Below are 23,953 nucleotides of genomic sequence, written 5' to 3' on the forward strand. Positions count from 1 at the left end.
ATATATGTACAGGATAATTTAATTTGTTTCAATTCCTTCATTGTCTCGGATTAATTCATCGAAACAAATCGATATCTGACGGAAGAAAATTATTTTTTTAATTTTTAGTTTAAATTGCTTTAATAACTAATTTATTCAATTATATTTAATTTACTGATAGTTTTATAATTGTATACTAACAATGTTTAGAAATATTTATTTCATAATTTTTTATATCAGCTCATTTATGAATACCTACACAGGTTAGGTTTTCACGTGGTTAGTTGACTGATGTTTAGAAATGTGATTATGTCTGTTGTTACTGAAATCGATAAATACAAAAAGACATTTAGATCGTTTTTCAGGTACTTAAATGATTATGAAACGAGATGGAATTCTTTCATACTGAGTTCAAGTAAACCAATTGCCGTAATTTCTAATTTAACAGAACATCTTCAAATTATTTTGAAGTAAGTTAGTGTGTAATTATTGTGTTGTCCTTACCGTACACATTTGTTTTATCAGTTAATTATTAGTACATTTATCAAATTAGTATTTAGGTAAATTATTTGCGATTAAAAAAAACTTATAGATAATTTTATTGTATTTCATCTTGGTAATTGTGTAGCAAGTAGATTTCAGCATTAAATTAAAAAAAATTGTGTGCCGAAATTTCGAGACTACGCAAATTGTTAGAATAGTTAGGCTGCAATTAGTGAATTATTTAGAATATATGCAAATAAGTGATCATTATTATGATGTCCAATCTCAAATAGTAGAGGCACATAGAAAAGATATAACACAGATTGTCAAAAAAATATAACACAGATTTGTGCAGAAATAGTAGATCTTTAAACAACACTTACGACTACTAAAATAAAAATTAAAAAAGTAGTGTAATGCAGATGTAATCACGTCCAGTCACTGTACATTATAAGCAATAACTCATTAGTATACTTCACATTTATAACCACACATCATAACCCTTAGAATTCAATTTAACTGTATAGACCAAAAAATAATACATAAAATTCTGTTGTAATTACAGAAAATTCTTATTACTAGTAAAAGTTATATTCTTATGGTGCTAAGAAGTCTGATTTACATTTATTTTAAAAGTTTTTAAGGAGACTAATATAAAATTACAATTTACCACAGCCACAGCTTGCTTGAATGTTATTGATTATTTCATATTTGTTTACATGATCAGTATCAAAATATTCTTTATTCTCAAATTTAATTTAATTATTTTCAATCTTAAAGTTAGTCTCTTATCAATATACCTATAAGTTTTGCAATTTTGTAAACAATGACTGATTTTTAAAAAAAATATATTTTTATGTTAAAAGAAATATTTATTAAAGTAAGATTAATAAAGTGTGTGGACGTGGACATAGAATAGATCAAGAGAAAATTATTTTTTTTAAATTGACAATTTAAAAAATATACATAAAACAGTGAGAAAGTTACAAAGTTTTGTTTACATATAACAGTTGTTTTATCTAAAATAAAACTACTCCATATTTCTCTTAAGTCAGTTTTCTTGATTCAGTTACTTTTTTGCATTTAGTCTGTAAAATATATTGATTGGTTTGGATTTAAACAATTTTTTTTTGTCTTCAATCATCTGATTGGTTTGATGCAGCTCTCCAAGTTTCCCTATCTATTTAAACATTATGGAATATAAAATAAGTTGTTTCAAAAGATTTCATTATACCTGTACTTAGGTCAGACGAAGAGTACTACCAAATTTAAAATTTCTCTTAGATCCTATTTCAGGCATAGATGGAATGAAGAAGATTGGTTCGCTGGATTGTTGGATATAAGATTATTTATTTTTATTGTTTACCATCAGGTAACAGAAGTTTAAAAATAAAATTAATTTTTTTATTTTACTACCACCTTACTATTATTTGCCTAACTTAATTAAGAAAATAATATAAATTTTTACTAGTTTATTTAATTACTAATAACAAATTTGTTTTTTAAAACATTTCTAAGTGTCATTGATTGCTGTAACCATTACCAACTAGTAAGTGCCCAACATAATACTTTGACACTGCACTCAATATCAATATAATTTTGTTATCTGTAGAAACAATTTATTAAACAACTTTTGGCTATTAGCATCATATTTATTACATCTCACTCTTCAATTTCCAGGATGCTGCTCCTGAAATACTCCAGGTCTTGCAGAAACATTAGATAGTAAGGATAAAGTTTACTGATTTACCCAGGACGTAGTAAAAGTGTTACAATTTTAAAGACTGCAACTAAATCAACTAGTAAAAATTCATTAAAATTCACTCTAAAAAAGACATTCTCAAAAATAAGATCTCATCCCATGCTGTACAATGGACTATCACCAGCATGCCAAGCCCATTGAATATTAGATGATATTAAGCCCTAAAGTGACACATTCAGCCTTTAAATATATTAATATTAATACAATTTTAATTAGCTATTAACTTTTTTTTTTACTCACATACTTCATCAATTATTATTGTAGAAATTATTCTGCTTACATACTTATTACTTTAATGATGATGATGACTCAAATGACATGCATTTTACAAATAGTAACAACGAATATGCCTACCGACCTCTGTGGGGTGAATAGTAGCGTCTCGACCTTTCATCTGGAAGCCCCTGCTCCAAATTCTGGTCAATCATGGCATTTTCACATGCTACAGAAATTTCTATTTCGTTCCATCCTGTAAAGTAATACCTTAACAGAGCTCCCGAAGGCTAAAAAAAAGGAAACTACAAAAACATTGTAATGAAATGATGAAGGAAAACTGTTGATTTGCATTGTATGTGTTTTGCTTTCTGTTGAAAGTTTTGTTTCTTGCTCATTGTCTTACAAAACAGTCTGGATCTATAATACTCTATATAATACTCTAAACAGTCTGGATCTATAATTGACAAATCTTTATTGCAGTATGTAAATTTTAGGTCACGCCAATAAAGTTAATTTTTATTCCATGTGTACTTGAAGTGATGTGAAAAATAGTTGTAATGGTGGGCTGGCTCCACCGTAACATTCCTTATGTGTTCATAATACCATAACAATATTCTCTGTTTTTGATTGGTTATTATCATTCATAACTTGTGTGTGCTTTGATATTTACACACACACAAAATAATTGCATGTGTTTTTTCATTTGCTTGTTTTGATTGTAAATGATTGAGAGTAATTAATTTAGAGTGTAATTTAATATAGATTTTTTTTTTGTTATAATTATGGTAAATGTATTTTGTTAATAAATTAACATCCACAAAAAATCCTACATTGACATCTATAATTTTATAATTTTTACTAATCATGATATGCCTTTATAGTAGCTTTGAAATGAAACTTAATCAAAGTTAGTTTCAAACTATCTGATAGCTTTTACTATCAGGCATTTAAATTTTTTTTTTTACCTTTATAATAATCATAATTTAAGAGTAATCAAGAATAATTTTATTGTAATAATAGGAAAGTGATAAGGGATTACTTTCCTATTATTATGCACAATTTTTATTTAATTCTTGAAATACCTTTAAAAAGCTAATTGAAAACCAACAGAAATAGTATTTTTTTATATGACATTTTAACCTTGCTCATATATACCTATGTAAAATAAACAAAAAAATGTTTAAATATAAACTATTAGCTGTTCAACTTTTTCTTATTCATCTTTGTCAAATTTTAACATTTTTCAGCTTAGTTTTTCAGTTATCAGCCATTCCGAGTTATAGCTATTCCAGTTGAGAATGGTTATTTTGAAAAACCAAAAAAAATAATCTGTCATCAGAAGAGCGAATTTCCAGTTTTAGTTAAGAAGAAAAAATGTTGCACTGCTGTAATGATTTTTGAAAATAATTTTGCTTTTAGTGGTTTTTTGTATTTCATGATGTGTTAGTATCATGTGTTCTTTTATAATACCGCAAGTACTGTGTTTGTTCTGCAGATTTATTGTTTTTGATTTGTGTTTGGTAGAGTGGACAGAAAATCTTATACATATAAATATAAACATTGCAGAATTGTGTTCAAGATATTCCAAAATATAAAGAAATGTTGGTCCCCCTCCTCTACTATCACATCCTTAGAAAATCTGATATTGGGCAGTAATGATTATTAATTTTTTTTGGAAATAAATTAAAACAGCTTTTTATTTTCATAAGTTGAATTTAAAAGAAATGTATAACAATAAAAAATAAAATAACCTTATTACATTGTATATGTTTTATGGTAGTACAGGTGATGTACCTACAAGAAAATAACTGTAAGAATAATATTACATGGCATATTGGTTTATGAACTGTACAAAGTATATTATATTGTTTATCTTATAATTGTACATGATTTATATAGTTACTACATGATCATTAATATAAATTTCCTCCCCATAGCAGTTAACTGAGAGTTATTTTTAAATATCACTTCATTTTTATTATAATAATAGTTATTTCAATTTTATTTACACATTCCTTAATTCACCTGTATTGAAATGAACATAGCAGATTTTTTAATTTAAAAAAAAGCTATTTGTTACTGAAATTGTTATTTTAAAAAAAAATGTCAAAGCCTTTGATCAAAAAATATCCAAATCTGTTGACAACAATGAGAAAATATTTTTTAATGGGATGTATTTGAATCTTTTTTATGAGTTTCACACTGGTGTAAGTTTTTATAGATTAAAAAGATGTCAAAAAGGGGGATACTTTTCTTAAGTCTTTTGAAGAAAAATAAGAATATAAAAAAATTGCATAAATTAAAAAGAAAATAATTTGGGTATAAATAAGACCTTCCCAATTTTTTTTTTTACTGTTACCTTAAAGTGAGTTATTAAGCTTCACTGTCTTTCACACAAAAATATTATAATTCTACTTTTGGAGTTTAATGTATCAATAGGGATCAACGCATTAGTGGTGTTCCTTTTTTTCATATTAGAACATAGTTTTGTTACTTTGCTTAAGTGATGTTTTTTTTTTTTTTATTTATTTATAGTTGAAATATGTTTTTAATGATCACAGTTAAAATTAATTCATGGTTATAATGAGTGAATTATTTGTATGAGTGTTTGATCTCATTTTTGAAAACGTGAGCATTTTATTACTTAAACACTATTATGACTTTAACAGTCTATAATAATTTAAAATTATTAGTGATTATTTTTTTCATTTCAGAGCAGAACTAAGCAATGAAATGTCTCAATTATTTCCTGATGTAAAAAAAAGGCTTGTGGCTAAGTTGTATATGTTGTTGGAAGATGAAATTTCACAGCTTTACAAAATACAGTTAGTATGATTTTTCATTTAATTTTTTTATTCTTTAGCAAAGAATGGCAACTATTAATAGCGATATAATATTTAATTAATTGTAATATTTAGATACTTCAATTTATTAATTTTTTATATGATCTGGAGAAAATATTATTTATTCTGAATAATTCATTTTTATTATTTGTATCCCATATTATGAAGCGCATTCAGAAACTAAGTGCTATTAAACAATTCTTATTCTTTCTACCATTATTGAATTTTTATTTTTTGTTAATGTTTTCAGGGAAAGCATGAATCATAGTAATAAAGATCTAAGAATGCGTTTAACTCAGCTAGAACAAGGATATAAACAACCTTCAGTCAATCAATTTACAGAAGGCATAAAAATTGATGAAAGTTGTAAAAACTTAAGTATAAAACGAGAATTAGATCCAGTTTGGCCACCTTTTAATGAGTTATTAGAAATGGCTAATGATTCGTGGTTATATTTCCATGATTTGTATCCTTTTATTAATAATAGATTGAAATAAATTTAGTATATAAAGAATTAATTTATTAATCAGGTAAGAAATTGAAAATATCTGTACACAAGTAAATAGTACTGTTACAGGTCAGTTATTAGTTTATAAGTAATATATCAAAATAATAATATTAATAGAAGCAGGAAGTAATTATGGTAATGTAAGATATGTCTGTAATTATTATTAACAAGCTTTGTCCAGTTGAAAAACTTATCTCTTAATAAATTTATATCAACATTTAATATTATATATTTGATTTCCTTGATTGAGGAAGTATTAACAATTATTTGCTTTCCAAGATTTTAATGCATTAAAATCTTGGTTACCTTTAATTACGGACACCTCTGTTTATATGTATGTTAATGTCATAACTGTGTAATGGCTGTAGCCTTCCTTTTTTGTATACAATAGATATCAATTAACATTTTAATTAAGATTTGGATTGAAATGATTAAATGTATTTCCTATAGTTAATGGAAAAATAATTTTATATTAAAAGTGGCACATACATGAACAATCCATGTGCCTTTGTGCCATCCATGATGAAGTGATTATTAATCTGTTATTCCAAGTTAAATCAAAAAGGAATTACGTCTTCCTCTCTAAACTTATTAGATAAGCAGAAATATCATCATCAATTTCTAATTACATAGGTTAGAGAATAGAATTGGTGTGGCTATTCACTGGTGTTAGTTTATTGTATTTTTTTTACCATGAACTAGTAAAATTTTAAAGTGGAGCAATTTATGTGTATTCCACTATTCCTTCTCACTGTTAATCATTATTTGGCTGTCAGCTATATTTCTTTGTCGATTGTGTATTGATAGCATTGTTCTACAGAATCCTCTACCCCCACTTTGTTGAAATCTCATCCATTTTTTCTTGAATTGGATTTCCACTTTTGATTCAAATGGCTGTACTTTTGCATGACTGCCCAAAAAGGAGTGTAATGTATTTGGGTGTATGTATGTATGTTTGATCCTCTGTACCAACTCAATGGCTGTATTGATTTAGATATATGACCCTACATTGGAATCCTTACATTACTGGAAGTGTCATAGGCTACATAAATATTATATGTATGTATAAATAAAAAATAATTGAAAAATCTATCAGACAAATGAGTCGTTTTTTAATAACTCATATCTCATTGCTTCATTTTGAATGATTGGAAAACCACATATCTCATGCATGTGAAGTTGTCATCTTACTAGTGTTTTTACATGACTGCCCAAAAAAGAGTATAATGTATTTAGGGTGTATATGTCTGTTCCACCGTAGCAGTTCAATGGCTGTATCAATTGTCAACACACACTCTTTAATTTTGCTATATTGTAATTATCCTGTATTAATGAGCAATGTTTGTCACCAATGTTTTTTTTTATCTTGGCAGTCATGTTTTTTTAATATTTATTTCGTATGTGTATAGGATTCAGTTGCTATATTATAATTAAGCTTACAGGTTGATATTCATTTCACAAAACATTGTACCATCTAACCTATAATAAATATCAGCTTTTAAAAGCTTGAACAATAGACTACTTACATTCTTTTAAACATCTTTTAGAAGAACTAAAAAATATGTAGCACTCACAAACAAATATTTCAGTACACTAATAAAAAATAAATACTTTTACAAAATAAATTTAAATTAAAAGATAAACAAAATAATTATTAAAAAAATTAAACCAACATTTATGATTAAAAAAAAACTGAGAAAATAGCTCAAAAATTAAAAAGTGGATACAATGTAGCCTTAAAAACAAAAATAAACAACACCAACACCAATGAGTATACAACACCAATCACCCTTCACAGTACGTCTTAAGGCATTAAGCTACAAAATGCTCCTAGGATATGTAATTTGAACTGATGTTAACTGCATATTTTTCTACATTGAACAAACCAGACACAACTTTAAACCAAAAAATGTAGTTACACAAAAAATATGGAATATTGTAATTACATTGATAACATTTATTTGACATCCACCTCCATGATTGATGCAGATCACAAATCTAACCATTTCACTATTTATCTTTAGCACTGTATGTTATACACATATATTAAAAATAGCCACTTACTAAATACAAAATAAATAAACAATATTTAAATTTAACACACTTTTTAACCAAATCCTAAATATGTTTTCCTAACCCAAAAAGCCATAAAAAATGTCATCACTTGATGCCCAAGTCAGAAACAGCAGTCACAATCATGACAAGAAAGCATTATAATGTGAGATTTTAAATAAATTTTATGATTAAAATTTTATGGTATATTTGTTACGACTGTTTATTAAAAAATTTATGATTACACTGGGAACAAAAGAGAATCTATTTTTGTCTCAGGAAGAAAAATGTTTGATTCTGATAGTATTTAGGTTTTCAAGAGGCAGGCATTTATAATTTCAAACATTTTAATACTTTCTGCATTCTTTAATTCACAATATTCAAACATATGAATGATTCACCTAGAAAGTAAGAAATGACGATTTTCTAGTATATTTTGCCTGCGGAGCATCCTCTTGATTGTCCAACAATTGGCCAGCATATCAGGATTCCATTTGCCTTGATATCTCTTTTCCATAGCTGAAATCTCCTGATGAAAGTGTTCCCGATGCTCATTGCTCACTGCACCAAGATTTTCCAGGAAGAACTCTAGGTGCGAGTGCAGGAAGTGTACGTTTAAGGACATATTACAATCCAAATTTTTATAAGATCGTTGACAATATCACTAATTTTCCGCTTTTTGATTTCCCAAAAAACTCTGAGTAACATTTTTGAATGCTTGCCAAGCTGCTTTCTCCAGTGTATTCGGAAGTTCTTAAATTTTTCATCATGCATTAGTGATCGTATTTATGAACCCACAAGTATTCCTTTTTTAATTTTTATACCACTAATTTTAGAAAACTTCTGTTTTAAGTACATGAAACCAGGCATATTGTCTATGGCCTTGACGAAATTCTTCATTAATCCTAGTTTGATATGTAACAGAGATAAATACACATTTTTAGGATGTGTATTGAAACTGTATTGTATGTAGGATGTGTATTGAAACATGACCCATTGTTACACAATGGGTCTGTTTCAGGAATGACTGATTCACGTTTAGCCCATTCTTTTTTAATGAAATGGTTGTTTTCTGCCCCTACTATACCATTCACACAAAAAACAACAGTACTTTGTGTAACCAAGCTGCAAACTAAGAATAAGTGCGATTACCTTCAAATCATAATAGATATTCCATTTATACATCGCATATTGAAGCTTTTCCAATATAAATTAAATTTTTTTATGTTTCTTTCATACTAGCATTGTGAGCTACAGGTACTGATGGGAATTTATTGCAGAAGCACAGTTTTTAAACCAACTTTAGAGAAATCAATGAACTAGCATTCACTGACTATTGAGTTATGTTAATTACAAAGTGTCTCCATAAGAGAAGAAATGTCATTACAAAACGCTAAGCCATTTTCTTCTGAAAAATAGTCTTGTATTCAGAATGACAATTACGATAAGTACATATCTTTGTATTCTTTTGAAAAGATTCCATTCATCGTTTTAGCCGGGATGCAACATTTCAGACTTCTTTTTGGATAACCTTAAACCTCATATGAGATCATTAAGATTTTCTTGAGTCGGTAAATGAGGCTCAGATGAACTGCTTTGTTCAAAAGTTGTCACCAGAATCTGTTTCTTTTTCTTCCTTACTTCCATCAGATTCTGAGCTGTCTTCATCTGTCACATGTTCTGGAGGCTTTGGTATGGGCAATTCTTCACATTGTGGAATTGGTCTCATTGCAGATTGCAATTACAGATACATCACTGTATGTTTTGATTTGATATAATACGTTTAATGTTTGTTAAGCAGAAATAATAGTCAGAAGGTGATCTTTGGATTCTCTCCAAATCATAGGGATAGCAAATGGCATTTTTCCATGCAGTGGGAAGTCTAGAACACAATAGACAACAGATATGTGAGGGCCCAGGCCCTTGTTTGATCCCTGACTTTACACCCAAAATAAATTTCATTACACTTTTTTTTTACTAATGGAGTAAGGTTTTGCCCTTGGGATTTGAGCATCACATCACCACATATATAATAAAAATTGTTAACATGATTTTAACACACTAAGCATTTTGTAACCAACGGCTAATTAAAAGAAATAAAGTTGTAAATATGTTATACACAATAATTCAGATACACAAAGCACTCACAATGATGTATTTACTGGTTCACTTCTATCTTACAACTGGCATTATTCTGATGAATGTGTGCTACACTAGATCACATTTGTACATGTCTATACACACGTCTGAACCTACATAACAGTAGCAATTTGGTTTCATCATATTTACAATGCTCTAGGAGCTTTTATTTGACTATGGACAAATAGACAAAAAAACTGTGGGTGGGTGATAGAGAAATTCCAAACACATATTTGAAAACAAAAAACTGCATTAAGTACACCTATTGGCACTCGTGAGAGAAAAAAATCATGTTGACCAGTGTTGTTTGGGAATAAAATCTATAAATTTCAGTTATTGATTTTTTTTTTACCTATTACCCCTTTTAAGTAGATAGATATATGATACAGTTTTATGAGAATATTTTTGTTTCTTATCACATGTCACGTAAGTTGCAGTGACATTTTAAAAAAAGAGGTGTTCCGTAATGTTTAATTGCGTGATCAGTTAATGAAAATTTTCAAAATTTTAAATCTTTAAAAATTTTCTTCAAAATAATTTAACTTGAAATTACTGTTAATGTTCTTTCTTTTTTTTTTTGTTTCCTTTTTACTTTAATGGTCTTTTTTTGATGTGAAGTTACATTTTTTATTTTATATTTTGCTTTGTAGTATGTTGTTTAAATTTTAAACCAAGTATTTACATCATTAAAATGGTCTATTATTCTATTATTAATATAATTTCAGAGCACAGATATGCCTGCAATTTTTCAAATAAATTATTTTGATAAGTTAGAAATGAACAATAGAGTTTGAAAAGTAAGATAACTTATTAGTATACTGATAACTGATTATCAGATACATGATGAAATTTTATTAATGTAAACAAGGTATATAATATTTATTATGTAAGATTATTTTTGCATTTTAATTGTTTAGTTTGTTTGGATTGGAACAAAACATTTTTTTACTCCTTAAGAGTATTATAAATTTTCTTATTCAATTTGAAAAACTTTGTGAAGAGTTTTTTAATTTTTTTTCTTATAAACAGGTAATTTATTATTATATAGAAATTTGTTGAAAGTAAGTTGAATTTTTATTTTTATCTTGTGTATATGTTTCTTTAATTTCATCTTTAAAAATGTAATCAATATTTTTAACATATATTTTATTCTAAAAAGAATTTAAGTACATGCACACATTACTCACCGGTTTGTACTTGTGAAAATAGATGCTTTAATTTTCCATCAATGATTTTTTTAAAAAAAATCTGAAAATAATTCATCAATTCTCTTGATAGTTTCAAAATCCATTATTTTATGTAGTAATATCATATACATTTTTGTATTAATTATTTCCAATTTTATGTAAAAAGTTAATTATTTATAACATAAAAATAACCGTTTATAAATTTTAGTGTAACTTGCAGAAGATCAACTGCAGCAATGTAAAAGTAGTTAATAATATATTTAGTAAGAGTCTTTATCTAATGTTTTTGTGGGTAATGTACTATTTGAATAAAGTAATAATTCATACACTGTTATATGCTGCTCCATGTGTTTAAAAGTATAATATTTATTACAAATTATAAAAAACCTTAAACATTATATATGTTCGATTAAAAAAAACAGGATGGTTTTAATTGTGTGTTAACCCAATTAAGAGTAACCTTCCATTAGGTATCAATGAATTAATTGATACACCAAATAAATACACCATATCTATTGGTTGATTTGACTTTTCTCTTTTAATATCAGATGCAATGTAACATGTATGTTAGGTTGGTTTATTAGGCCAAGTGTTTTGGCATAAAAGAACCTTGAAAGGGGAATGTCAGTACGTGCACTGTGAACAGATGATGATCATACACATCAGCTTACTGGTAATGTATGGTGCAAAATTTATATATGCCCTTATTAAATTTATCAATTCTTTCAACTTGATTATTTTTATTTTATTACACATTAGAAAGTCTACAAAAATTATTTTTGTAGATTTTTAAATAGATTTTTGAAAAATTTGGAATTTTTCAAACTGTAAACAAGACGAATTAAGAATTTAACCAGCAATTACATTAAATTCAGTCATTACATTAGCAATATTGTGAAGTTTGTTCATAACAATATGGTGATGTTCAAGTATAATTTGTTCAAATTTTGTTTAAATGAAAGCAATTTAAGCATTATGACTTTCAATTAGTTTATCAAATTAAATAAAAACATATAAAATTTATTTAGTCTCAAGGAATAAAAAAATATTTTGTTCCAGCCTAAACCAACTCTGTAATTGAAATGCAGAAATAATCTTATTTAATAAATATGATCTACCTAGTGTATTTGTTACTATTTTATTATGTATCTAATGTTATATTAATCAGTTTTTAATTTTAAAAAATTATGTGGTGTCTGTTATTCAATATGATTTAATTTAAAAAATATATATATACTTAATGTTTTTTCCATTACTATAAGATTTTTAGCTGGTTAAATGTAAATTTATCTTTAATATGTATTGACTTTGAAGATGAAAAAACAGTTAATGATTTGAAAAGTGCTTTTAAAGAAGATAGTGTAAAAAAGCAGCATATTAATAGTGAGTGTTTTGGATTGCCCAAGATATTAGAATAGACTGACTGTATGTTACTGATTTGAATTTTTACTATTTTGACCAGTGTCAAGAACAAATTTAAACCGTTTCATAAAACTATAATTAAAAATAACTATTAATATGTATTTCTACATTTAATTTTTTTTTGAGTCATTAGTTAGACTGATTTCAGTATTTTCTTCATTCCTTTCTGTTCTGTACTAATCTTTTAATCTTAATGTATTTAGTACAACCTTCATCTTCAGTTATTTGTTTTATATACTTCAATTTTTGTCTTATTCTACTGGTTTTACCTTTTACACACTTAATATTTTATCAAATCAAGTAACTTGAATATCTTAATTAATGGCCAATCACCCTAGTTTGTCACTTTACAGGTTCCTTCCACAAATGTCTATCCTCTCTTGTCATTTTAAACTTTTCATTTTTGATTGATTACTCTCTTAATATTCAGCAACTTTCACATTTAATATCACATTTTAAAAGCATATTCTTTTCCTTTTGGTTTCTATTTTTCTATTGGTCTACATTTCACTAACATACACTTCATGCAAATATTTTTATGAATTTTTAATTCTCTTTTCTATATTTGATACTAGACCTATTTTAAGCAAGAAAGTTTTCCTTACTTGTGCCATTCTGCATTTGTTCTCTGCCTTTGTCATGTCTTTTTGTTGTTATTATTAAATAACAAAATCATCATGTGTGTTCCCTTTCTTAAAATTTAATTCCCCATTACTCTTTAATCTGTCTTATTTTAGCTTAAAATCTAATGACATTAAAAATAAATAAATAAAAATCATTTTTTTATCTTTTAAAAATGTTTTTCTATCTTTAATTAATATTTTAGGACATTCATAATGTCTTAATACTATTTACAGTTATATTATTATAGTAATCCTGATATTTGTATATATCCATTCAACGGTATTGCGTTTGGTAATTATGCTTCTCAAAAAAAATAAGATTTTCCTAGAAAAGGTTTTATTTAAAGAATTAAAATTTTAACCTTTCTAAAATAAGGACATCCCTTTTTATATTATTTAAAACCAATTTAATGCCAAAATTTCTGAACAGGTAAAAATCACAGTTTTCCCCGGTATTTTATTCATCCATGTCTAAATCCAGTTGAAACATTTTTTCTCTCTAATGAAAAGCAACTTTTAATCTATAAATATTGTGAAAAAAATTTTTTTTTTAATTTGTTATTAATTTTCATTAAATTTTAGATCAGTACTAAAACAGAATGTTTCTTGAAAAAAATATTGTCAAAGAAATGTATTTTGGTTTTTATATGTTTGTATATTTATTTGCTCCTACGAGTTCAATCTGGAATTAAGATAAACACCAAGGATGTTCATCCTTAATTCCATGGTTGCATTCCTATAAAATCATACTGTTAATGTTTGCGATTTCATTATTATTAGTGATCCTTAATTAATAAAAAATTATATAAAATATATAATTAACAAAATATTTATGAATGTTTAATGGTAAAACACCCTCAGTCATTTTCGTTATGATAATTTATTATAATTGATCATTTTAGAATTATCTAACACAGGAACTAGATAAAACTTAAATTCCCTAAATAGATTTGTGAAATGCTTTACATATATAAAGGAAATCAGTATTGAGAATTATTTTTAATTTCACCATTTAATTGTACTGGATTTCTCAAGCTTCTGTGCTCTCTAAAAGTATAATTTTTCGTGCCTAAACATGTAGGATATCAAATAAAACCCTGTATAAATTATTACAGTATTTTACTTTAATTTTAACATGAAACTAGCTGTTGGGTAATATATAAAATATTTTGTTCTGCTACCTCTATTGTCATAGCAGCTAAAATTTTTTGTAAGTCCTCTTTGCTTTGCAATTACAGCTATATCATCTGTAAATCTTAACATGTCAACTCCCTGAATCTTTACACCTATACTCACTTCCTCTCTAACTCTATTGATGGCCTCTTGTCTTGCCTTAGTGCTAAAATTGCTTCTCTCATTTCTATCACCTTTCTAAATCCAAATTGGGCTTCTGTCATGGATAGAGAAAGAAGAACTCATGTGAAAGAAACCCATGTGAAAGAAGAACTCACATGTGAAACCAAAATACCGGTATGCACTAAGAACAGGACAAACAGAACAACAATAAAACTGAGAGGTGAGACTATTCAGGAAGTAGAAGAGTGAGAAGTAAATTAACAGGTGGTGGAAGAAGCAACAAAGAAATAGTGTGTAGATTACACCAGGCAAAGAATGCCTTTTACAAAAAGAAAAACTTTTTTATAGCAAATAATATAAGCCTTGAGATGAGAACAGTTACTGAGAACATTTGTGTGGAGTATTGCATTTTATGGGAGCAATTTACGGACAGTTGGAGAAGGAAAAGAGGAGACTTTTGGCTTTTGAAGTTTAGTGTTACAAGATTATGAGGATAAGTTGAATGGAAAAAGTGTCAAACAAGGATGTATTTAAGAGAGTTGACGAAGAGAGATCCTTTTTGAAACAAGAGCTCAGCTAATAGGACACATTCCTAGGCACCAGGGTAATGTGAAATAAAATTTATAAGCTGTTGGAAAAATGTAAAATATTGAAAGTTTGTTGTCTATGATTGTTCATTTTTAAGTTATTTTGCATAGAATTTAATTAGGGTAGTTTTAATCCCCTTTACAATAATCAGCATTTCATCATTTTTTCCACCATTAAATATCTCTTACTTAACTTTTAAGAAAGTAACTGTTTGTCCTTATATAATTTTCAGCCAAAATTTATTGCTATTAATTATACCAATATATATAATTAATTATCTATTTTTTACTTCTGTTTTTGTTATAAAAACATCTTCTGTGGCTCATTTCTATAATATATATATTGATCAATATTGCTATTATGGTCAAAATGACCAAAATATGATTCTAATTTAAAAAAATAGTGTGTAATATGATTTTAAATTAATATATGTGGATTGACTAATGTGGATGAATATTTTTTATATTGTATTATTTTTAACTTTTTTTTATTGTTTTCTTTTTTTTATAGGAATACTGTTAATGACAAAATATTTAGTTGAACAAGAGTGATCCATTTCTCTGTCTGCTAAATCTTTATTAAAAAAAAAATAAAATAAAATAAACTAACAGTAATCACTTAAGGTAAAACTCTTGAATGATTTATTTGATAATTAATGTCCCTTAAATGTAAGATAAAATTATGATTTAATATTGTATTTTTACTTTTTATGGTTCTTAAAAATTTTATGTTTACAATTTAAAAATTTAGTGTATTTAATTAGAGTGCCTATATAATCCTATCGAGGTTAGATGATTAAAAGAAAACAATTAACTTAGTAATAGCTTCTTTTCTTCTGTTTTCCTGCCTTCCATGATATACTTAGTTAGCACCAATCAAATAAGCTTCACTGTCAAGGGAAATTTTGGCTAAAAAACATATTGAATTTTCCTGAAAAAATACTTAGGTTTTAATATCCTATTCTATTAATTAAAATAAACCTTTAAAAAAAAGCAGACTAAAAAGTAAAAACAATGCTGCTCTGTTCTTTAAATTTTCACCTTTGAATTCAGTGCCAAATTAAGTTAAAAATGGCAGCTTTTTTTTAATTTAGTAATTTCCTCAAAAGTTGAAATTTCAAAAACTGAATAGCATATTTTATTTAGGATATTGTTAAAATTGGTTTTATTATTTTTTTAAAGTTCTTTTATAAATATTTGCAAACAAAAAAAAACACCTCCCTTAAAAAATGCTGTTCTCAATATATACAAGAGGTGAGAAACTTCATAAATATAAATAAGGAGTACAGAGTTGACATTAATTATTTTTATGTGTGAACTAAGCCTTAGTTAACGCATAACAAAAATGCAGTTTTTTTCAATTTTAACTTATTTAATGGTTTTAATTTAAGTTAAAACCATTGGGTTCAGTTTCACTGTATACTATTGGCATTTATTTGCAATTAATAACCATAGTTGCCAGTGCTACTGAAAATTTATTTATAAAAAAACAGATTAAGAACAAATTAAGCATCCTGAATAAGATAATAAACTGCAGCCTCTTATAACTAATGATTCCACAGCACTTCAAACACATACATCAGGGAACCTGAAAATTGAAGTGTCAACACATTATATTTAATGAACTGCTTCCTATTGATCACTGGACTATTGATCACAGTGCAGCCTCTATCATGCAGTTCACATTTATAAGTTTATAATGATAATTTCAATCATTTATACAAGGTAACATCCAAAATATCCCAGACTAGTGGTTTGACACTGACCAGTTTCATTGAGTTGTGATGTAGCATTGCAAGTGTATCGATACTGATGTAAATTATGAGTCGTGTCAAGTTACATAGCTGGGCTGATTTGGGATGTACTATAATGTTCATTTCTTTACTGTTATGAACAATGTGTACAAATACTGTACACAATACAATAGCAATTTTCAAAAAGGATATAAAGAAGGAAACAGCAAATCTGAATCATTTCTTCCACAAATCTCTAACAAACCTTGCAAATAACTAATATTTATGACCAACCACTTAGTTGATGAGCAGATTTATAAGTGATATTTAATGTTAATTAAATATTAAAATATATAATATAAATATAAAATGTAAAATATTAAAATTATAATCTAGTTTTTTTGAATATATGATCTCTGCAGCTGAGTGGTAGTGCCTTTGCCTTTCATCCAGAAGTTTCTGGATTCAAATGCCACTCAAGTTGGCATGTTTTACACGAGATTTAAACTTAATGTCTCTTCATCGAAAAAGGGGAATGCTAGCTGTAATGTTTATCAGCCTACTAAGTCAAAAAATAAGTAAGTATTTAGATATTTATGATAGTGTTCTGGTATTAGAAGTGTGTATTAATAGTAATTTTTTTGGCAAAAATATTATTTTTTAAATCTCTTTTACATTAAAACATGCACATTTTTTCCCATTTGCTGTCCATTTTTAATTTTTAAATTCTTGTTTTCAAATAAATTATCTATTTTTTACTTCTGTTTTTGTTATTATAATAAACATCTTCTGTGGCTCATTTCTATTATTTTGATTATACTCGTACCTTTACTTCCTTCATGTTCTAGACAATTATGTAATTACATTTATTTCTACTTTTTCATTGTTTTGTTTAATCATCCACCTGAAACTTCTTGTAAAATCTGTCTTCTTAATTTTTTTCCTTATAATTTATCCGTGCTTGTAACACATATTCTGGAATGCAATTTTAGTTGAACTGTTCTGTACTTGGGCTTGTGTATACTTATTAAAATTAGTATAAGGGCTATAGAGTACTATTATTTATTTTTTATTAGTCACTATATTTCTTATCAAGATTCTACTGTTGTTACAACAGGTCATAATTTTACACTGATGCAAGATATAAACCAAAAATTCATCTAGAACATGTTTTTCTTGGAAATTTTAATTTTATTAAATTTAGTAAAATAGTTGCTCTGTTAATCTTCTTTAAGAAAAGAAAAACCTTGTGCTCTTCTCTGACATTAGCTGCAGTGTAGATTGTTAAGGGCATTGATAATTTATTAAATATTATCAAAGTAAGTAATTAAGTGAAGAATAATACATATCTTAAATTAAGCATTAACTTAGCTTAAAATTATATTTTGTTCAAAAATATAATTTAAGCAAAATAAAGAATTCTTTCTTTAAGAATTAATATTTTAACCTTAAGTTTGCAGCTTTTATTCATACAAATTATTAAAGGAATTATTTTCAAATTGTTTTAAATCTACTTTTTAGATCTGTAGTCGTAATGCAAATTTAATGATCAATTTTTCTGTAGCATTAAATAAAAATAAATAACACATTAATGGCTGTGTACTATATCAGTTAACACGCCAATGTTAAGCAACTTGATGAATATGACAAACAGATCAAAAGTTTCTTCAAATCACTTTTTTTAGATTACCTAATTTTCTGTTAAGACTACATAACTTTATATTTCAAAACTTGTTTACCTATGTTATTTGGAGAAACTTGTTTAAGGACTATCAGAACCCTTCACAAAATGAAAAAAAAAAATTGAATTATTTATTTAAGACTTTAATACTTTTTTGAAGGTGGTTAAAGTAAGTCCAATCCCATTTATGGTAATATCCCATCAATATCTCCCCATCCTAAATGTATTTATTTTTTAAAACGATTACTTGTAATGAGCAGAAACCCACAAAATTTAATTATTTATATTGTATTGAGCCTTACATAGAAAGCAAAAGAAACATGTCCATAACCTACAACAAATTTTAATATTTTTTATTCATGGACTAGTATTTTCTATTCTGGACCTTAGTGATACTAGAAATAAAAAACTCAGAGTTGTTTTGTAGTAGGCAAGAAGGCTTTTCCATTTATATAATATAAATATTGGAAAAATAAAAATACCATTTGAGAGAATCAAAAAATTATTCATTTGAATTGTCATTTGAAAACATTTTGTATATTTTATTTCAGTTTTCAGAATAATTTTAATTCTAATTTCCAATGGATGTTACTCAAAATTTGATTTTGTTGATTGAGAATTAATAACCAATAAAAGTAAAAATCTATTCTTAATTTTTAGATTGTTTCTTCTCATTCATTCTATTTCATTTACAGAAACTTTGTAATATTTAAAAACTGTACAGTTATTTGTGAATTAGTTTATATACATTTTATAATAATGTTTTATTTTATTTTTGTATTATGTAATTTAAATTGTTTTCCTTTATTTCTTAGGTACAGTGAATTTCTTTTAGAATTGACTATAAATCAAGATAACCGTTCAAGAATTTTAGTTATTTATGGTTTCAAAGTTACAATTTTAATGAAATTATTATTAAAAATGATTTCAAAAATGAGGGCTATCCCATGCTCACATCCTTTTTAATTCTAAAAGAAAAAGATAAACTGAAACTCATCTAAACTATAATGTTATTATTCAAAAGCATAAACAAAATTCCGCTTCACCTACCAAAGTACAGAATTAATAAGAGCTCTTACCTTATCTTATTATTTTTCTTTTTCTTTAATCTTTTTTTTTTTTTTTTACATCAATTGATAAAAACCAATTACACATTAAAAGATTGAAAAGATTAAAATATTTTTTTTATTATTAAACATGTATCACAAACATTTTTAATAATAATATTAAAAAAATATTTTTATCTTTTCAATGTTTTAATGTGTAATTAGATTTTTAATTATAATTTTAATCAATTGATGATGAGGAATTCCCTCAAAAACATTATTGATATGAAAGAGAAAGAGAAAAACGAAAAAGGAGATTAATTAAGATAAGGTAAGAGCTGTTATTCATTTTGTACTTTGGTAAGCTGAATTTTGTTTATGCTTCTGAATTAATTAGTACAGAGGAAGATATGAACAAAAAAGGATATATTTTACTAAATTAATAATGTTATTATTATAGTTATTTATACTTCATTGAGGGTGAATTATCTGTGATAAAAACATTACAATTTGAAATTTGTCTTAATTATGTATTTATAATTTAATTTGTTTGTTTGTTTGTATTATTGTTATTTAAGTTTAACTTTTAATGTTTAAGTTTAGGTTATATTAAATTTAGGTTTTTTATACATATGTATATATTATAGGTAGTTAATATATTTATACATTGTAGATCTATAGTTTGGGGATATGTATTTGTTTTTGTTTGTAAGAAAGAATAATTTTACTTTTATTAAAATTATTTGTAAACTGTGAAGTAACTTATCTGTCAGAAAATAAGCAGTTTTCTTAAAAGGAGTAACATTAAATTTTTAATAGATTAAGTTATATTGATTCGAATAACTGGTACTAGAAATCAACTAAATTCTAAATCGTGGTTGCTAATTATCATGCACTTTTGAACAATAAGTATTGATTGAAAACTAAAAAAAAATTATTATAAATGTCACTGTAGGGTAAATGAGAAAATACATGAATATACATTTTTCAAATACACATTTTGAAAATCTACAATTTAACAAAGGCTGAAAACAAGATAACAAAACACCTTAATTACAATTATATCTTAGAAAAACATAACCTCAATAAACATAGTGTAACTGGAAAACTGTTGCATTACTGACATATGCTGTAATATTGAAAAATTAGCAATGAACAAATGTCATTAACTTAGAAAAATAAATTGCATTGATTCTTATCATTGGCACTGGCCTTTTCTGAATTATGAACATCATCAAACTTAACATTAAATAAATAAAATAAGTAATTCTAGTTTAGTGTAGAAAAAAGGCCACGATAATATTCCAGTATTAAAAGTTAATTACAATAAACAAATTGAAATAAGTGAACATAAATAGAGTTCATTTTAGAAAATAAGTTTTCTTGAAAACATGAAATTACAAAGTCCAAAAACATAAATTCACATCAGGAGTAATTTTCTTTAGATTAATATAAGAAGAAATAATATGAATTCAGTTCATGAATAGATAAGAATTAATCTCGGCAATTAACAAATTACATCATAAGTTAATGATGCATTTTACAATTGTGGTTTTGGTCCCAAATAATGTAGGTGTAGTTTGGTGTAACTGGTTTCTTTAATTTGATCAGACATAAGAGTTACAAACATTTTAAACAAATCCAACAGTAACTGATCAAGTTAGTAATTATCATACAGTTGAACAATAGATATTGATCTAAACATGATCAAAACACAGCAGTTCAGATTTAAGATGTAATTCAGTACCATTTACTGTGTTAATGACCCAGGTTATTGATTATATTATTTCATATCTATCATATTAATTCCAAATTTAATTGCTAGTTTTCTAGACATGAATTAAAGTTAAATAGCAGTTAAGATTTGCAAATGAATATCCTACTTATCACCATTGTTTGTGATCAGAGTGAGGCTTAGGAGGAAAGAGGGGGGTTTGGTTGCACAACTTGTAATCACCAGTGCCTCAGATAAGACAACTGTACATTTGTCTTGAGGGTACCAAAAGGCATAGCCTAGTTGCAGAAATTTCCATATGTTAGGCAAATGCAAGTTTACATGACTGGAATGTGAATTAGTTTCATGTTTGTTCAGACTTTGACTGGACAGGAAAGCCAATAGCTTTATCGTTAAGATCTAGAAGAAGGCAGCAAAGGGCTGCTAGCTCTTTCAATCCTGTTTGTGATAATCATGTAAATATGATAGTAACCCTATTACAGTGTCGTTTGGGGTTGGGACACTATATGATTCTTTTGTGAGACCAGGATTTCCTTTATATTTTACAATTAATATGTAGGCTATTGCTCAAAGTTTTACTCCTTAAAACCATATAATTATCTCGATTTTAGCCTTATCAGTTGTATGAACCTGATCTTAGTTTTAATAATTTCTGTTATTTATTAATCTCTCCTCCAGATGAAGTTTTACTGCTTCTTTTACTTACTGAAACACTTTTGCTAGTTGTAAATATCAACCAACTTTACAGATTTTTTTCTAGTTTTCCTTACAATTGAGATAAATATTTAAATATGTATAGTTTAATTTATATGTATAATATTTGATATATGTATAATTTTATTTTTGTATATTACAAAGAGGTGCATAAAACTTAAACATCTATTTTGATAAATAGTGTATGTTGGGTAAAATTAACAAAAATAAAGTGACACACAGCTCGTATTTGCCAAAAGTAATTTGACTTTAATTAGAGAAAAACAACTTAACCTTATCTTAAATCATAACCTTAAAAAATTGAATGAAATTACAGAATAAACTTAATTCTATACAGAATTTATACAAGGAATATCAGCTGAAATTAACATATCATAATTATAATATTAAAATGAGAAATACATAAATATACATTTTTCAAATAATCATTATGAAAATCGACAATTTATCTCACAAATAAACTGCATATAGGCTAATAATATGAAAATCTGCAATTTAACAAAGTCTGAAAACAAAGAGAACTTAAACACCTTTTTTACAATTATAAACTTATAAACATAACATCAATAAACATAGTGTAACTAGAAATCTGTTGCATTACTGACATATTCTGTAATAATGAAAATTAGCAATGAACAAATATCATTAACTTAGAAAAATAAACTACAGTAAATCTTATCATTGGCACTGGCCTATTCTGAATTATCAACATCAACGTACTTAGCATTAAATAATTAAAACATGTAAGTCCAGTTAGTTATAGAAAAAAGGCCACGATAATATTCCAGTACAAAAAGAGATAATTACAATGTAATCAAATTTGAAATGACTAATCATATAAATAGAGTTCATTTTAGAAGTAAGCTTTCTTGAAAATATTAAATTACAAAGAAGTCCAAAATCATAACTTCACTTCAGGAGTTATTTTCTTTAGATTAATTTAAGAAAAGTAATAATTCAGTTCATGAATAGATAAGAATTAATCTCTGCGATTAACAAATTACATTAGATTAAATGATAGAGTTAATTACAATAAAAACAAATTGTAATAAAATAAGCACATAAAATATGTTGCACATGAAAAATAATAACATAACCTTTATCTAAGCCACCTTACGTGACTACACTTGAATGAAGAAATGGCCTTTTACACCAATCTTGAATTTCAAATTCATAAAGTACAATTAGTTGTGCATTTCACTAATTTTACTAATGACATAACTGTTTAATATAATAAATGATGAATAATTTGAATTTGCCTTAATCACACATAAATATTTGTAAAAAATGATCTTGTGAAATTGAAGTACATGTAAATACATACAGTTTATCCTTGGCATAGCCTACAATGGCGTATCAAGAAAAACAGAGGTATAACTTCGTTAGCGGAAGTTGAACAAGACGGAGCGTCACAGATTGTAATAAGCAGTTTGGAAGATCCTGATTCGATAAGTTTGGCTGGTTTGTAGTAACTGAACCACTTTCAACAGAGTACAAGACGATATGGAGACGGAGTATTACCAAGGTGACGACAATAGCCAAGCTATAAGAGAGAGGGAGAGACGTGACCAAGCCACAGGGCCACACACCATGAGAGTCTTTCCTGGACTACTCTGTACGAGAGAGAGAGAGAGAGAGAGAGAGAGAAAGAGAAGAGAACGATCCACACATAGTGAAAGTCAGATCTGAATTAACAGGTAGGTAATAAGTGGCCGAATCCCAAGTCCACACACCATGAAAGCCTATTCTGGACTGAAGAAAAAGTGGCGTGATGAGAAGATAGAGAAACAAGCTAGGCAATAGACTGAAGAGAGTGTGTGTCGACAACAAGGGGTAGTGTGCTGGTACTGGTAAGACAAAGAAATTAGCATAAACAGGAAGTTTGGGTACGAAAGAACATAACAACGATTAATTTTATAAGCAAACAGACCATTAAAAGAGTTACGT

At 26.7% G+C, this 23,953-nt stretch overlaps 1 protein-coding gene across 4 annotated transcripts; it reads left to right on the forward strand.

Moving 5' to 3' along the window:
- Positions 1–253: 253 nt before the first annotated feature.
- Positions 254–22,336, forward strand: LOC142326055 (uncharacterized). Of its 4 annotated transcripts, XM_075368156.1 has the most exons (8): positions 254–449; positions 1,707–1,834; positions 5,155–5,265; positions 5,534–5,749; positions 12,440–12,552; positions 15,609–15,721; positions 17,253–17,408; positions 19,327–22,336. In XM_075368156.1, the coding sequence occupies exons 3-6, from the start codon at positions 5,174–5,176 to the stop codon at positions 15,647–15,649; spliced, it is 462 nt and encodes a 153-aa protein (XP_075224271.1). In that variant the 5' UTR covers positions 254–449; positions 1,707–1,834; positions 5,155–5,173; the 3' UTR covers positions 15,650–15,721; positions 17,253–17,408; positions 19,327–22,336. The 4 variants fall into 4 exon arrangements, with proteins under 4 accessions (XP_075224271.1, XP_075224268.1, XP_075224269.1 ...); XM_075368153.1 differs by lacking the exon at positions 1,707–1,834 and having other exon boundaries at positions 19,327–22,330; XM_075368154.1 differs by lacking the exons at positions 1,707–1,834; positions 15,609–15,721 and having other exon boundaries at positions 19,327–22,335.
- Positions 22,337–23,953: the final 1,617 nt, after the last annotated feature.

Source organism: Lycorma delicatula, chromosome 6, assembly GCF_047948215.1.
Source record: "Lycorma delicatula isolate Av1 chromosome 6, ASM4794821v1, whole genome shotgun sequence".
Lineage (NCBI taxonomy): Eukaryota > Metazoa > Arthropoda > Insecta > Hemiptera > Fulgoridae > Lycorma > Lycorma delicatula.

Excerpts from the sequence above, each read along its gene's own strand:
- LOC142326055 (XM_075368153.1), top strand. The coding sequence starts at position 271 with ATGTTTAGAAATGTGATTATGTCTGTTGTTACTGAAATCGATAAATAC. Across the intron at positions 5,266-5,533 it reads TCACAGCTTTACAAAATACA|GGAAAGCATGAATCATAGTA; the intron begins GTTAGTATGATT and ends TAATGTTTTCAG. Across the intron at positions 12,553-15,608 it reads AAAAAAGCAGCATATTAATA|GAATACTGTTAATGACAAAA; the intron begins GTGAGTGTTTTG and ends TTTTTTTTATAG.